The sequence below is a fragment of the Martes martes genome (assembly GCF_963455335.1).
Source record: "Martes martes genome assembly, chromosome: 2".
Taxonomy (NCBI): domain Eukaryota; kingdom Metazoa; phylum Chordata; class Mammalia; order Carnivora; family Mustelidae; genus Martes; species Martes martes.
This window is the reverse complement of record NC_137889.1, coordinates 14,845,566-14,858,789: the sequence shown is the minus strand read 5'-3', so window position 1 is coordinate 14,858,789 and position 13,224 is coordinate 14,845,566. Positions and strand designations below refer to the sequence as shown.

The 13,224-nt window shown below is 49.9% G+C and overlaps 1 protein-coding gene across 5 annotated transcripts in view; it reads left to right on the top strand.

Annotated features, from left to right (window-relative positions):
• Positions 1 to 13,224, top strand: part of IRF2 (interferon regulatory factor 2) — an 82,886-nt gene that overhangs the window by 55,901 nt on the left and 13,761 nt on the right. For all 5 annotated transcript variants that reach the window (XM_080796251.1, XM_080796255.1, XM_080796254.1 and 2 more), the window contains exon 6: positions 5,764 to 5,881. In XM_080796251.1, the coding sequence (XP_080652377.1) occupies positions 5,764 to 5,881 (118 nt within the window). The remainder of the gene's footprint in view (positions 1 to 5,763; positions 5,882 to 13,224) is intronic.

Below are 13,224 nucleotides of genomic sequence, written 5' to 3'. Positions count from 1 at the left end.
CTGAGTTAATAGGTCCCATGCCAGTGTGTGACAGGGGAGACCGGATAGGCTTCTTCCACTGAGAACATTGGTCTTCTGTGTAGGAACCAGGTGGGAAAATTTGCTGTTGCGACAAACTCCTCCCAATCTTCATTCAGTTCGACTTGAAGTTTTAACTAGCAAAGGAGGTTCAGAACCTGTGGGCTAAGTGTCAGAATTTTTCTGAGGTCACTCAGGCCGTTCATCTCCATGGTGTAAGTTCCTTCAGCAAATCGCTTCCCCCGAGACTGGGAAACTGAGGCCTACCGGCCAGGTAGGAGGTGCAGAAACTCCACCTCGATATTCCTCAATGTTCTCTGTTCTGAATATATATGCTCTGGACTCAGTGCGCTGTGTTTTACTTGAGTCGGGCCTTGCCTGTGTGGAGGTAACTGCCCATCTAAGGAAATAAGACTTAAGACCCAGGAGAGCGGACAGTCCTATACTGTGCGTGCTTCAAAAAAAAGGTCACAGGGCCAAGATCAGTAAAGAGAGAAGGGGATAAACGAGGAGTGGAAGCTGACATTTTTGAGCCCCTACCAAGTTCTGAGCTCTAATTAATATGTCATCTCGCTCTTCCTGGGGTGGGCGGGTCATCTCCTGTTTGCCTATGAGGAATTGGAGGTACAGGGAGGTTGAGTAAATTTTCTCCAAGGTAGCACTGCTGGGATTTGAATCCAGGTCAGTCCAGCTCCAAATCCCACACTCTTTCACCACACCTGGTGCCTCTCGGCCTTTCGGAAGCGGTGGGACCTGAGCCAGGCTTTGGGGCATGGATGGAGTAACATGGCAGTCAGTGCCCAGCACCAGGAGCATGACGTGAAGGCCGGGAAGTCAGAGTTGCTGTTTGGTCTCCCCTGGATGAGTCAGGAAACTGGCTTCATTAGAGCAGGAGTCGGTGTGAGGCAACAGTGGCAAACAAAAGACCGTGGGTGGGGAGGGTTAGAAACGAATAGTTCCCGCCTCCTAGGATTGTTTGGCGATGAAACATGCATGCTTTGTACCTATAACGTGCTTCCAGATCAAAGCATTGGTGCTGTGATGGGAACTGTATTCCAGGAGGGTGTCTTAAGTCACCTGGGAGAGAGCGGGCCCGCCTCTGGGTAGAAGTTACAGAAAAGCAGGTCCTGGTTTTTAGCAGAACTTTCTAATCAAGCTGTTGGCTCTAACGGTGACCTTGAGCTGGATTAAAAGCAACATGCTCCCTGTCACTATCCAGAGACCACCTCTCAGGGCTGGTACTGAAGCGATCCCGTCATTGGTTGGAAGAGGTCTCCAGTTTCCAGACCTTAATCAGGTGAAAACACAGACTGGCAGCCCGCTTGAAACACAGGCAGGATCAGAGCTGCCCCGGATGGAGCAGGAGAGAGGGCCCGCCTGCCTGCCTGCTTGGGGCTGCTGCCTCCTTCTGCTCTTGGTGGCTCTTGGGGGTACGTACCGCTCAGAGCTCAGTCCGAAGGCCCTGTGGCTGAGTAACCTTGGGGGATGATGTGAAACGAGGCTTGGTTGAGTTCCTTGGGTAAGAGCAGTGCACAGCGGAGTTATATTTAAGGGGGGGAGGTCTTTCTCGTGGTGGGAAGGGATGGGGGGGGAGGAGAGCGCAGTGCAAGTGTAGATGAAGATGGGGGCCCTCGGAATGGAGAGGGGGAGATGTTGGAGAGGATACAGAGGGGGTAGACAGCAGCAGATCAGAATGTCAAGCCTTATAGAAGGGAAAGTTGGGACTGGAGCTTGTTTTGTGGAGGAGGACGTGAGTTTAACTTGGAATGTGTTGAGTGTGCGATGACAGTGGGATCTAATGGATCCAGAGTTCGGGTAGGTGTGGGACGGCAGGTGTGTGGTCAGGTACTCAGGAATGACACTGGGGGCCTTGACAGTAGAAAAAGAAGAAGAGAAGCTGTGTGAGAAGAACTCGAGCCCCAAGGACAAGATAAAGAGGAAAGGGAGCCAAGGAGAGAAGTCAAAGGGAGGTTGCAATGAGAGTAAGAAGAGGACGAAGACAGTCTGGTTCCAGGGAAGGAAGGAAGATGTCGTAGGACTGGGCAGGAGGCGTCAACCTATTTTACTAGTGGCCCCATGGTGAGGAGTGTACAAACCCCCTACCCCACCCCTCCAGGCCACTTTTTACTTTTTTAGGTAGGCTCCATGCTGAGCTTGAACTCACGACCCTGAAATCAAGACCTGAGCTGAATCAAGAGTCAGATGTTCAACCAACTGAGCCACCCCGGCGCCCCACCCCCAGGCTACTTTTATGAAGCCCAGCGGGCAGCCTGAAATTTTAGTCAGTAGAGAGATCTAGAGATGCCCTTCAGTTGGGCTTCAGAGAGACCGGCTGTGCACACGTGAACTAGGGCATCTCTGGCAGCAGGGGACTGGGTTGTAGATGGAAAAGCTCAGACGGCCACTGCATCTAGGCAAGGGACATCTAGACAAGGGGCTGTGGCACAGGGGTGAGATGGAATGGACTTGGAGCAGAGGCTGAGTGGCCTTGCTGTCCTCTGACTCGGGGCCCCCCCCAAGCCCCTCCAGCATGCTCAGCGTTTGAGACGTTAGAGGTCTAAAGAGAGCGGCTCCTGCCCTTGGACTCTCTCTCTCATGCCAGTTTGCTTTTGCCCCAAACCCCTTAAACTGCAGGCCAAAGTTTAGATTCTACACGGAGAAGGAAGGTTCTTGGACATAAAGATTTGAGTGAACGCACCACGGAGGGGTCTGAACTCACGCATGGTCTCGGTTTGGCTTTCTCTGGGGTGGATTAGAAACCAAAACTAGTTGATTCACAGGAGAGCCTATGTCTAAAGCCAGAGAGGGAACAGAAGGGGTCTGGCTGAGGGTCGGTCAGGCCAGGCCGTGGTACGGCAAGGCAGGGGACAGAGCGGGAGCGGCACCGTACAGGACGGGGAGACATGGGACAGAGACCTCTGTGTGCATGTTCCACAGAGAACTGTGTGCCCCTTTTTGTAATTTTGAGTTCCTTGCTTAAAAAAAAAAAAAAAAAAAAAGGTGTCTAGTTGAGGCCTGAGATCAGCGAAGATCCTTGTTTTGCACCCTGAGTGGAGAACTTTCGGAGAGATGCTGGCGGCTGCCCCTCACGGGACAGTTCAGTACTGTCCTTCCGGAGTGTTAGAACCCTCGAGATGGTTTGCACTGGAGACTTTGGAAGCAACAGGGCATTTTTTGAAGCAGGATGGGAGGAATAAAACCTTGTCCAAAATAGTCCGACGCAGTCTCCAGTGGTAGAGCGTATGGGTCCATCAGAGAAGTAGCGCAGGACACAAGGTCGGGGTGAGGTGGGGACAACGATGTGGAAAATGGTTCTGTCTGAATTTCTGTTGGGATGCACGCGGGGTTCATTAAGGCAGAAAGTTCCTGGAATGGGCTCGTGTCGCATGACCAAAGACCAAGCTCAGTTCTTGTATCTCCTTAGGCTAGAAGTAGTGTGATCTTGGAAAATTAATTTAGTCTCTGAGTCATAGTTTTCTCAAGTGGAAAGTGATAGAAGTATAACTTGCCACTAATTAAACGGTAAATCATGTGAAACAGAGGCCTTTAGCTGAGAGCAAGATAATTTAGGTTTTTAAATATATGCAAGTCTGACTGCCTCATGACTTTTATCAGAAACCTAGAAGCAGAATGAGTTAAAAAAAAATAACTTGACAACAGAAGGAGCCCATATAGATTAGAGGGGGTCTTTTGACAATTCCTTTAGATGTTCTGTACATGGTTCCTTTGGGGCCATCAAGGAAAAGGAAGTGGCAGAATGAAATCTGGGGCATGACTGGGGGGCTGGGGGGAGGCCTGGATTAGGAGCCCCCGGAGGGGGCAGCGAGAGAGGCAGGTGCCATGAGAAGGCAGAGACTTACGGTAACGGGACAGTCGCGTTGTCAAGAGGGACAGCGCAGTCCTTCCTCCCTGCTGGATGTCAGTGTGCGGGGTTGGGCGGGCCTGGAAGACAGGTCCCTGTACCTGAGAGCAGTTTTATTAGCCTCATTGATTTGTGCTTGGATAGTGGAAAGTGTTAACTTGATAGTAAGTGCCAGGTGCCTGTTTATCTCAATCTTCACGTGGTCCCTGGGAGGGGAGTCCACTCTGTCCTCAGGTTCCTGCTGTCTGCACAGCCCCGGGAGAGGCTCCAAGAGGGTTCAGTCAGGTCCCGCATCCAGCGCGAGGTGAGGAGCCAGGCTCTGACCCCTGCGTGACAGCAAAGCCTGACAGACAACAGGCTTGTCATACCTGCCCCGTGGGAGCCTGGAGCTTGAGGCCGAGGCCAGAGGGGTGGCCTCCACCCACCACAGGCTCTAACAGGGGCATAGGGAGGAGAAAGGATGGAGACTCAAGTCCCAGGCAAGCCACTTTTCCCTAGAAAGGCCTCGCAAAATGGGGAAATGCAAGGTGCTGCAGGAGAAAGGGGCAGAGACTCCACCTGGAGGGGGCGGGTAGGGGGGCTGGCCTGGGTCCTGGGCCCCTCCCCTGCCCTTTGGTGCCTCTTGTCAGCGTGCCTGTGGGAGAGTTCTTAGGACTGAGCTGTATACTGAAGTGATGTCTTCCAAGTTGAAGTTCTTTCTCATGATGGGAGTTTGCCAGGTGGGGATCATGAAGGAGGAGGTGCTTTCCCCCTCCTTCCCTGTGTGGCTTCCCTAGGATTTGGGGGGCTCATCCCTGATTCCGGGTAGCCCATAAATGGTAAGAACACCCTGCATGCCTGAGAGATGCCCACCTCTCTGGGTTTTTCAAATCATAGGCATGTCTACCTCTGATGATCTTCTGCTCCCGTCTTGTGTTCTTTCTGCCCCCGTTCTCCATCTTGGTTTCCCAAAGGAGCTGTCCTGTGTGGCTTTTTTTTTTTGTCTGACTCGATTGCTGTCATAGATGCAGATGCAATCTTCCCATGAGGAAAAACTCTTCTCGTCAACGTCCTGAAAGTCCATGTGTACCTCGGGACTGGCTCCCCCAAAGTCCCCCAACCCTCTCAGAGGTGGGAGGGTTCCAGGGCACTTGACCGGAAGTGAGAGCTACACTAAGGATGAGGAACTTGTTGCATCATTTCATTAGTATGAGCGAATAGCCTCTTGGGCTGTCTGGAACGTTCAGACACTCGAAAGGCATTTGCGGGACGCCATGGCTGTGGAGTTGCCCAACTAGACTCCACAGGGGGAGGTGGCCTTCTGAGCAGTCTGGCTCGTTACCGACCACCCCCTCAGTGACGAGTGCTCAGGTGGCCAGCGTCCAGGGCAAACCTTATCTGAGGAGAAGTTACTCACAAAGTCTCCCCGGCTTCCTGCTCTTGGCAATGGTGGAGGTAGACCTTTTCCTCCGAGGTTGTTGTAAAGGAAGCTTCCGGAAGCTTTTCTTCCTTAGAAAGCCAGGAGTTGACCCTTTTGAGCACTCTCTCCCTCCACCTGGAAGCTGGGCATGTGGTTCTTTCCACAGAGAGTTGCATGGCCCCGCTGAACCCCTAGTCTGTTGTCTACAGGTGTAAGCCTTTCAGAAAAGCCAACCGGATGTGCTCGTACCATTTCCTCGAAGGAAAATGAAAGCAGGGAAATACCTACAGTACATTCCATGCAGAAATGTGCTGCTTTAGCTCCAGGCTGATTGAAATTACCAGGGAATGCATTCAGGGGACGAACGTGACTGTAGCAGTTTAAAAAAAAAAAAAAAAAAAATTAGACGGAGGGTAGAATTTAAGCTAAGAAAAAGGAGGGGGAAGGAAGTGTTCTCAATTCTTTTTTCTTTTCTTCTTCCTAGCAAGAACCAGTTGAGTCATCTTTGGGGCTTAGTAATGGAGTAAGTGATCTTTCTCCTGAGTATGCCGTCCTGACTTCAGCTATAAAAAATGAAGTGGATAGTACGGTGAACATCATAGGTAAACTGTTTTGACATCTCATTTTTTATCTACACCGGCAGCCCCCTGGGGTCTAAAATTTGTAAAACGTGATTTGAAATAACATAGTCAGTGGGAGGAGGTCATGGAACCATCTCAAAATGTGAAGTTCCAGCCCCCGGATTTCAGGGCTGAAGAATAAAGGCCTTTGAGGACCAGATAAAGGAACTTTTGATGGGTCAGCCTCAAGAAAATAGACCAAGAGTGACTTCGCAGGAGAATCCAGTGGATGAAATGGGTTTCTTCCCCCCTCATGATTAGCGGTTCTCCATCTTTCAGTAAGCAGTCCCATGGGCAAAAGTGTTAACTCTTTGAACTCGGGAACAAGGAGAGGGTCCTCTCAGAACCCGGTCCGTGGCACAACTGCCACAAAGGTGGAGGTCTTCTTGTAAAGCAAGGAACTGAGGCACAGAGACCTGTGGCCCAAATGGCACACTTTGATTCCACCAAGATTCTTCAGCACCTTCCACAGACCAGACAGCGCTAGAAATAGGTTGGGGAACAGGACAAGCCCCATCCCTAGTTCCGTGGAAGGAGACCGTAAACACCTACAGCCACAGATGACTACCGCACTAGCATGTGTGGGAAATGCTGCAAAGAAGACAACAAGGGAGAATATCTGGGGCCAGAGTCAGATGGGAGGCTTCTGGAAGCTTCTGGAAGGAGTGGCATTTCCTCTGAAGTGCGTAGGTGAGGGGGAGCCCCGGGATGGCCTGGCGTGGATCCCCACGTAGGAACCTGCTTGGAGGGCTAAGGAAGTCCAAAGTGGCAGAGTGTGGGTGAGCCTGGGGAGAGGGGCACGAAGGTCTGTCAGAGAGGGATGAAGGGTGGGGTCCTGGGGACTTTTCTGGCCATGGGAAGGACATTGGGTTTTATTCCCAAACTGCTGGAGGGTGTGTTTAAAAAAAAATTTTTTTTAATTGAAGTATGAGAGACAGTCAAGTACACAACTGTTTTGCACACACAGACAGACAGACAGACACACACACACACACACACACACACTGTAAACCCCATCTCTTGGAGGGTTTCAGGCAGGAGGGGGACCAGAGTGAATTTCATCTCAGCCAGATCCCACTGGGCCACGGCGCTGAGTGGATGGTGGAGGCCTTGCAGTGATCTCATCTTCCAGCTCCAGCCCCAAAATCCAGAAGCAGGCTTTGCCCTGGGGCACCTTGCCGTTCATTAAACTCTTCTCCATTTTGTAGACCGTCAGGGCTTCTGATGCTGGTAAAACCAGTGAGATCACGCAGAACTAGGAGCGCAAACCTCCCGTCCAGGTGCCTTCACTTCTGGGCCCTCAGATGCTACAAATGTTAGTCCCTCCTCCCCCTCTTCCCCTGGGTTTTGGAGTTTGGGCGGTAGGGTGGTATATGCAGGGACTCCCTTGAACGCTGAGGGCCGTGGCAGAGGCAGTGTGAGGGAAGGACGGGAGCCCATGCCTGCCAGTCGGCTTCTCACCTCCCCTGGGGAGTGACCAGCACTCCGGTCATCATCGCCTGGAGCTGCTTCATGACCCTCCTGGGTTCTCAACGCTCTTCCTGTCCTCAGCCGGCAGCCTCTGGAAAGCCTTGCCCAATGAGCCCTTTAAAAAAAAGAAAGAAAGAAAATATTTGCCAAGACTCCAGGCACTTTTTCTTAAGATTCAGCTGTCGAGTGAGCTGGTTGGTTTGGAGCTCTCCTTCAATTATGAGGTGAATTCAGCCTGGTATAAAATGGTGAACAAAAGTCACAGTAGTGCAGAGCTTTCTTTACCTTTAAAAAACAAAACAAAACAAAACAAAACACAGACCATCTGGTTGAGCCTTTGGCATGTAAATTCCCTGTCAGGTTGATTGTTCTTTGCCCTTTGGTATGATTGCTGCTATGGGGGTTGGTGCTGATTTAATGAGTCCTTACTTCCGGGGCAGAGCCGGAAGCCGAAGCCGGATGCCCAGTTTGGTTAGAAAATCACCCGCTGGATTAAATGAGTCTCTTCCTTGGCCTAATAATAAAATAATAATGAGGTCAGTAAAAGGAGTTTGAATATCTCTAATTAGTGGCCCTTACAAAGGTGCATAACAATACAGCAAGTAGACCCATGCAAGTATTTTAAAGAAGGGGGTAATTTGTGATCATTGTGAACGGTAGCACTGCCTCGGATTTTTAAACCCTTCCTAGAGCTTTTATGTCCACTCCTGCCGTGACCATTAATTAGCCATCCCCAGCCTTTGTGATTTGTGGACCGAGATGAGAACACAGGGATTCTGACTCCCAAGGCCACAGTGGAATTTGAGAGATTCTCTCTCTTGACCTTTTAAAAATGCCTGATTTTAAAAAATGACACTGTTCCTTGCTTTCAGTTCATGCGTCTCTGAGTCCAGAGTTCATTCCAGTTGTCTTCAGGCCCCAAGAAGGAAGCTTCTGGGTGTTTTTCATTCTGCTTTTATAAGCATATATGTGGATAAGATTTTAAATTGGGAACTGAAATGAGTGTTTTGTATGGTAGCAGGTTTTCACATGGTCTCTCGGTTCCTAGCGAGGAAAATAGATTGAAAATTAGTAAGTTAAGCTAGCAGAGGCCAGCCGCCTAGTACATTTTCATTCCAGGCCGGGTGGAGGTTGCTGTGAGTGAATCCAGCAAGTGAACAAAACGGTCTCTGTGACACGGGAACTCTTGCTTGATGGCTGCTGTGGTTGACTTTTATTTTTGCCATGAATTACACAGCAGAACACACACACACACACACACACACACACACACACACACACACACGGGTGCACACTTGTGGCTGTTGACGGGCTGGGCCCTGGTCTTGTCCTTGACAGCCGAACGCACTTTCCGATTTAGCCAGTTGTTCTGGGACCCCAAAAAAGGAGTGCGGTGTCTCAGCACTTAAGTCTTGTCTTCGAACGTTCTGTCTCTCCTGGATGATGAAATGGCCTGGGTGAGCAGGCCCAAAGGCCTAAGCCTGCTTTCCTTTGAAGGTGGCAGGAAAAAAAACAAAACAGAACAAAACAAAACAAAACAAAGCAGAAAAACCTCCTCATTTTTATTTTTACTTTTCTTTAGCATTGAATTCTTTTTTGTGTGCGGTGACTTCTGTTTTTAGGAAGCGGAAGACGCCAGCAACATGTTGAATGGTTCTGACGAGACCGTGCTGGCGTCTTGCCCGGGTTAGCAGAGCGGTTGCTGAGCTGGATTGGAAATCATCTCCAGGCCAGGGTAAAAAGTTTGCAGGTGCGGATGCTTTGTCAGGCTCGCTGGGCAGTGCTTTATAACCCCATTGTGTTTCTTGGTAAAAGGTGACCCCACCCTTCAATAAAGCAGAGATTGCTGGGACGCAGGGAGGCTGTTCAGTACTCCCAAGTCAATCAGGCAATCCTCGGTGACTAGACATACAGCCATTAGGAAATAACACGATTTGGATTTTGTCTGCCCACAGGGTACCTTATGGGATGTACATTTTTTGGTAATGGCTCCCAAGTTGGACTGATTTGAAAAGTAAAGTTTGAGTAGCTCTTTTAGGCAAGCTTAGAAACTCAGGTATAACCAGAGAGGACTTGCAGTTGCAAGAGAACAGATTCACAACGTAGAGACCATCTTCGGGTCCCTACGGGGGCCTCGTGGTTGTGACTCAAGGTTGGCAGCCTCGGGTACCAGAATTCGTAATGATTCGAGGGTGGCCAGAAGTGCTGCTAGGCTATAGAATTGTGTCTTCATCTTCTTCCAGCCCCTTTGTCCACTCTTCTTTCTTGCTATTTTTCCTGGTGCGTACCATGTCAAAAACTCCATCTACAAGATGCAAAATAGCTTGAGGTAGATTTTTAGATGGAAGGCGCCCCCCTCAGCAGGGGGAGGGAGTGAAGGTCTTCCATGCTCCTTCTTGGTGGCTGTGTGTCGTGCCCTGTGCCTTCTTCGGGGAGGGCTCAGCTCTCTGCCCCTCAGGGACAAAGCATCCAATTTTACCAGAACTCCTAGAAAACTCTAAGCAATATGAAACTCCATGTGAGATGGGAAACCCAAACGTCACAATAGACCCAAGACCCAGACCCAGAAACTGATAGTGCACCTTATTTTTCTTCAGGGGACTGGACCTGGGGAAGCCTGGTCACAGATGCGGGACTGCACGGGACGCTCTCAGTTGCCATGTGCCAGCATGAGCCTTGGCAGTGGTTTGGCTGTTGCCTTTCAACCTTGAGACGTTTTTATTTGCCCAAGAAACCTGCCGTCTTTTTTTATGAGGCTATATATTTCTCACCCTCCCCTCTTCCTTGCCACCCCCCTCATTTATAATTAACCATCAGCTCCTCCTGTCTCCCCTCATACTTCCCAAATCCAGCCCCTTCTTTCTCTTTTTGATATCACCCCCAGTCACCTTCACTGTTGCCAGGGCTCGCTTCCGTTCTGCCCCCTCCCCACTCATTCTCCACATGGACAGATTTTTTTTCTTTAATTTGTAATTTTTAAATTAAAAAAAATTTTTTTAAAAGATCTTATTTAGTTATTTGTGAGAGAGAGAGCACAAGCAGGGGTAGGGAGAGAGGGAGGGCGAGGCAGACTCCCTGCTGAGCAGGGAGCCCAACCTCGGAGCTCTATCCCAGGACTCTGAGATCATGACCTGGGCCAAAGGCAGATGCTTAGCCGGCTGAGCACCCCCAGGTGCCCTGAGATTTTTTTTTTAAATGCCAGCCTCACCATGTCGCCATTGCCTGCAAGACAAAGACCCGAGTCTCTCTTGTGTCCGCAGAGCCCTGCTATCTGGTCCCTGCTGACCCCTTTTATATTTGTTTTTGAACTTGAATTATTCTGAACATTTTGACTTCCAGGTGCCTGTCCCTTGAGAAAGCTAGGTGGGCTGTGCGTGTCGTCCTTGCGGAGCGGCCGTGAGGGCTCATCCACATGACCCAGGAAGACATGAACATTTGGCAGTTGTGCTGGGAAGTGTAAGCCGCTACCCCAAGAAGTCTCATCCACATTTCCGCTCCCATCCCATTGACCCTTGAGATGTGTTGATTAACTCAACCGAGATTTTACTGGAACAGATTATTTGCTTCCCTTTACGGTAGCACGAAGCGCTGTTTTCTCGTGGGAGTGAAGAGTGTATACTGCCCCAGTCATGCTCTTGCTTTGCCTTGACCTACAGCAGCCTGTTGAGGTGGGCACAGGCTGCAGCTGGGACGTTTGGCCCATGCAAGGACAGAGGTCCATTCTCTATTAACCCCATAGTGACCGTCTTTCCCACCGTGGCTCATGGGCATCTAACCCAAATCATGGTTGCGTTTTATTATAAAAAATAAAATAAAAAGCGCACAGATTAGGAGTCACAAGACATAGTCTCTAGACCTACTCCCACAGTTTTTTTACTTACCACATGACCTTGGGGCAAACTCCCTAGCCTCTCTGAGACTCGATTTCCTGAAATATAAAACAGAAGTAATAATACTGATCTTACCTACTTCCCAGGGTTGTTGGGAGCACAAAATGAGCATAGTGGAAAAATCACTGTGTAGTTAGAAGGTGGCAAAATAATATTATGATTATGATATTATCAAAATTATATTGAAATATATTTGAGTAGGGAGGGTGGCCTCGTCTGTGCTGCATCGTCAGCACTAATATTAACAGTTTCAATTCTCGAACTTTCGGATAGGATCAAGAAGAAATTTCTCTCCACAGCACCGTGGATAGCCTGATTTTGTATGCCCGCTGATAAGCTTTATGCTGAACCCTACAGCGACCTGGGTGACCTTGGCAGTCTGGCTGGCCTCTCTGGGCTTCGGCTTTCTTTAGCTATAAAGTGGTAGGACCACCCCACTCCCCCCTTCCAGAGCCCCGTGTCTTCATTTCTTTTTTTTTTTTTTAATATTTTATTTATTTAATACAGAGAGATCACAAGTAGGCAGAGAGGCAGGCAGAGAGAGAGAGGGGAAGCAGGCTCCCCGCTGAGCAGAGAGCCTGATGTGGGGCTCGATCCCAGGACCCTGAGATCATGACCTGAGCTGAAGGCAGAGGCTTAACCCACTGAGCCACCCAGGTGCCCCCATTTCTAATAGTCTTTGCTCCAAGAGTTTTCTGTGGGGCATGGGGGGGAACGGCTCTCTCAGGTGGAAGCCCACGCTAAGTCAGCAATTGTTCATAAAGTTAGAATGGCCTTTTAAGGAACCAAACTGGTTCATCAGTAAGCAGCCATGAATAATATTGTTGCAATTCTTAGCAACAAGGTCCAGATAAAATTGCATTCCTGTGGGTGACTCTTTTCCTGATGGGCTGACCCGATGTGCTGGAGAAGCTCTAGTGGATTCCTAGCCCCTCCAACCATTAGAGAATTTCCTCGGCACCCAGTACAGAGCTGCTGAAAAAGCAATTTCCCTACTGGTTATGAGCCCCGAGTCTCATGAAGGTGAGAGTCGTCAGTTTTTAGCCTCAGATGGGCTTAGAAAGGCGGGAGCAGCCCGGTGGGAACTTGCTGAGCCCTTTCGGTTGGGGGAGACCGCCCAGCAGAGCACTGGAGCTGAGCCGCAGTCGGGGAGCGTGGAATTTGATTCCTGGTCCTGCCACTTACTGGCCCCCTGACCTTGAATTAAAATTTAACTCTCCACGATGCCTTTCCTCGTATCTAGAACGGGGGTGATCATTGTATCTTCCTTGTGGGGTCGTGGAGGTGGGAGGTCAGGGGAGAGTGGGAAAGGCAAAGGTAAGAGCTCAGGAAGTGTTCGGTTTTGTCACCTTTAATTATCAGGGTGCTCGGGTGCCCCGCACGGTGCCACTTTAAAAAAAAAAAAATTATTTATTTATTTGAAAGAGGAGGGAGATAGAGAGGGCACAAACAGGGGAAGCAGCAGGCAGAGGGAGAAGCAGGCTCCCCGCTGAGCAGCGAGCCCGATGCGGGACTCCATCCCAGGACCCTGGGATCATGACCTGAGCCGAAGGCAGAGGCTTAATGACTGAGCCACCCGGGCGCCCCGCACGGTGTCCGTTCTGACTTGAATCGCTGTAGCAGATTGCTGATGGCTTGCGATGCGTGTGTCTTTGACTGTCAGGAGTCAGTGTTGCTGTCTGTGTTGTCACTCGGGGCAAAGGCTGGTGGTTCAGGACTCATGAGAGAGAGAGATCCGTCAGATGATTAGGGCTAGTGCCTATAGAGCATCCAGAGAGCATCTCAGATGTTGGCAAGTCCTTGCTTCTTTGGGCTTGCCGCTTGTGAGTTGGGCCCCGCATGATGTTCAGATGTTACATGAAATAGACTAAAATGAACCCCTTTCAGTGTACTCTTCTGTGAATTTTGATAGAAGCACTCAGTTGTGTAACCACCACTATGTTCAAGACCCAGGACATTTGATCA